General features: G+C 55.5%; 1 protein-coding gene across 1 annotated transcript, besides 7 other annotated features; it reads left to right on the top strand.

Moving 5' to 3' along the window:
- Positions 1 to 172: 172 nt before the first annotated feature.
- Positions 173 to 216: a sequence feature (GA-rich).
- A 32-nt stretch (positions 217 to 248) lies between these two features.
- Positions 249 to 279: a microsatellite.
- Positions 280 to 307: 28 nt separating this feature from the next.
- On the top strand, positions 308 to 1408 carry Tco025E_08978 (protein G2; the record flags this gene model as incomplete). The annotated part of the gene is made up of 1 exon (XM_029375809.1): positions 308 to 1408. The coding sequence occupies one exon, from the start codon at positions 308 to 310 to the stop codon at positions 1406 to 1408; it is 1101 nt and encodes a 366-aa protein (XP_029224062.1).
- Positions 1409 to 1558: 150 nt separating this feature from the next.
- Positions 1559 to 1613: a microsatellite.
- A 336-nt stretch (positions 1614 to 1949) lies between these two features.
- Positions 1950 to 1962: a sequence feature (GA-rich).
- Positions 1963 to 2005: a sequence feature (A-rich).
- A 24-nt stretch (positions 2006 to 2029) lies between these two features.
- Positions 2030 to 2096: a microsatellite.
- Positions 2097 to 2243: 147 nt separating this feature from the next.
- Positions 2244 to 2267: a microsatellite.
- The last annotated feature ends 42 nt before the right edge of the window (positions 2268 to 2309 follow it).

Consider the following 2309-nt stretch of genomic DNA (forward strand, 5'->3'; position numbering starts at 1 on the left):
ACAGCCTGTGCGATGTTTTTCTTTGTTTGTTTGCTTGTGCCTTCTTTTCTCCCCCCGCTTTGTGTGCCTTTTCAGGTAAGTCGGTAGCCGGTTTATCAGACGCACGTCACACTCGTGTCTGCGGGTGCGTACTTGCTTGCATTACCTGCGCGCCTCGGTGACTACGCGGGCCGAGGAGGAAGAGGGCGGAGGAGGGGAAGGCGGAGAAGCAGAGGAAAATAAAAGGCGGAGAACAAACACGCACACACAAAATAAAATAAACTAAACTAAAATAAAATAGTTGGGCCAGAGGCGGGAGGTGACGCACATGTCGTTTTCTTTTATTGAGTCGGGGTTTGCGTCCCCCGACGGCGTGTACCGCCGCGGTGTGGGTGCGGCAGACAATTCTGCCGCCGCCACCGCTGCGATTCTGCGGGACGCGGTGCCGCCGCTGCTGGACGCTGGCAGCAAGACCCGCGTCTGCATGGACTTCTACGAGGTCGCGCGCTGCCGCTACGGCAACGGCTGCGCACACGCCCACCACTTCTCGGAGCTGAACAGCTACACGCAAAACAAACTACTCGAGACGGTGCGGGTGGAGAACATTCCGAAGCACTTCATGGCGTCGCGGAGCGGCGGCGGCAGCAGCAGCAGGAAGGACACCAGCGAGCACGGCTCTGCGGCGCCGTTTCACACGTCTTACACGACAGACGGCAACACGGCCGCCACTGCCGTCGTGGACGGCGGCGTCGCCCACCGATCGCTGGGCGGGCCCGGTGAGAGGGGGAAGGCGGGCAGCCACCGTCGCGGCAAGCGCGCGTCCCGCCCTCACGACATAAGCGGCAGCGCCACAAATTTCTGCGACAACTCCGTCTCGAGCCTCGCCTCCAGCACCGACACGTTTTTCCTCGTCGGCAGCGTCCACGAGTCAAAGGATGTCTCGCCACAAAAGGGGCTGAATCGTGAGGAGGCCGCGGAGACGTTTCGCATTCGCCTGCCGCCGCGCTGCCGCTACCCGCACCGGGTCACGCGCGGCACGTACTACGATGTCCTTGGCGTCCAACGCACCGCGACGCAGGAGGAAATCATCGCGAGCTACCGCCGCTGGCAAAAGGAGTACAAACGCCTGAAGCAGATCGACCAGCAAAACGCAGACGCCCGTGACACCGTCGTCGTCGAGGCCCGCAACGTTCTTGGCCACCCGGTGCTGCGCAGCGAGTACGACCGCACCCTTCCCATGCTCTGGAGCAGCAACTCCAACTGCAGTAGGGAGATGGCGCGAGGGGCGGCGACCCTGTCCTCGACGAATTCCTCGCGCTCAAACAACCTGGAAGCCACCGCCAGCAGCGTCCGCGTAGCGAAGGGCATTTCCGGCGCTGAGCTGGTCTCTCTCACGCATTCGGGGCTCGCGGATGACAGCATTTGGTGAGCGTTGCAAGGGCTGAAGGGAAAGTTACCGAAAGAAGACCGTTTCCCCAGGCAAAAAAGAAAAAACGGTAAGAAGAAGAAAAAGGACGAAAGCGGTGAGGTAATGTTAGAATGAATTAACGCATGGAATTGTTTAGGCAATTTTGCTTCTTGTTTGTGTGCGTGTGTGTGTGTGTTTGTTGCGGGCGTGTCTTTTTGACGTGTGTATTTCTTTTTATCCACTTCCCATTGCCTCTGTGGGTGCTGGGGTGCCGGCACGGGGCGGGGACCGTGCGCCGCGGCTTTCAGCTGCCGCGCCAAAGGGGGCTACATCCTTCACGCCCCTCCCTGTCTGTCCGCCGCTCCACTTTTCATTGGCCGGCTGGAAACGTATTTATATACCTGTCGATCCTTCTATATATACATATAAATACATGTGTTGTACCTCCAACGGCCGCAGGCATCAAAACCGTCACCGTCGTGGCGGCGTTTACGCACCTTGTCCCCCCTCTTGAGTTCACCTGTGCAGTGGCCCTCGCCATAAACACAAACGTAACTACCACGAAGAACCCAGAAGAAAACAAAAGGAAAATGAAACATGAATGAAAATGAAGAAGAAGAAATGCCTCTTAGATATGCTTTTTATATAAATAATTGCATACGTATGTATATATATATATATATATAGGTAGATCCATATCTATATGTATTAGATGTTCCTCACGCCTTACTTACCACCCTAAACTCTTTTTTTTTTTTTTGGAAGCAACATCAAGGAAGAGTTGCGCTTTCAATCCCCCTTTGAAGAGCTTCTGTTTTGTTTTAAACAAAAGGGGCGAAGCAGCGGGACACCGCGGTTGTTTTTTTTTGGTTGTTTGTTTCTGTCTGCCCTCTTTCATCATTGGCCGACACAGTACACTAAC

The sequence above is a fragment of the Trypanosoma conorhini genome (genome assembly GCF_003719485.1).
Source record: "Trypanosoma conorhini strain 025E chromosome Unknown Tco_14.4_contig_00935, whole genome shotgun sequence".
NCBI classification, from domain to species: domain Eukaryota; phylum Euglenozoa; class Kinetoplastea; order Trypanosomatida; family Trypanosomatidae; genus Trypanosoma; species Trypanosoma conorhini.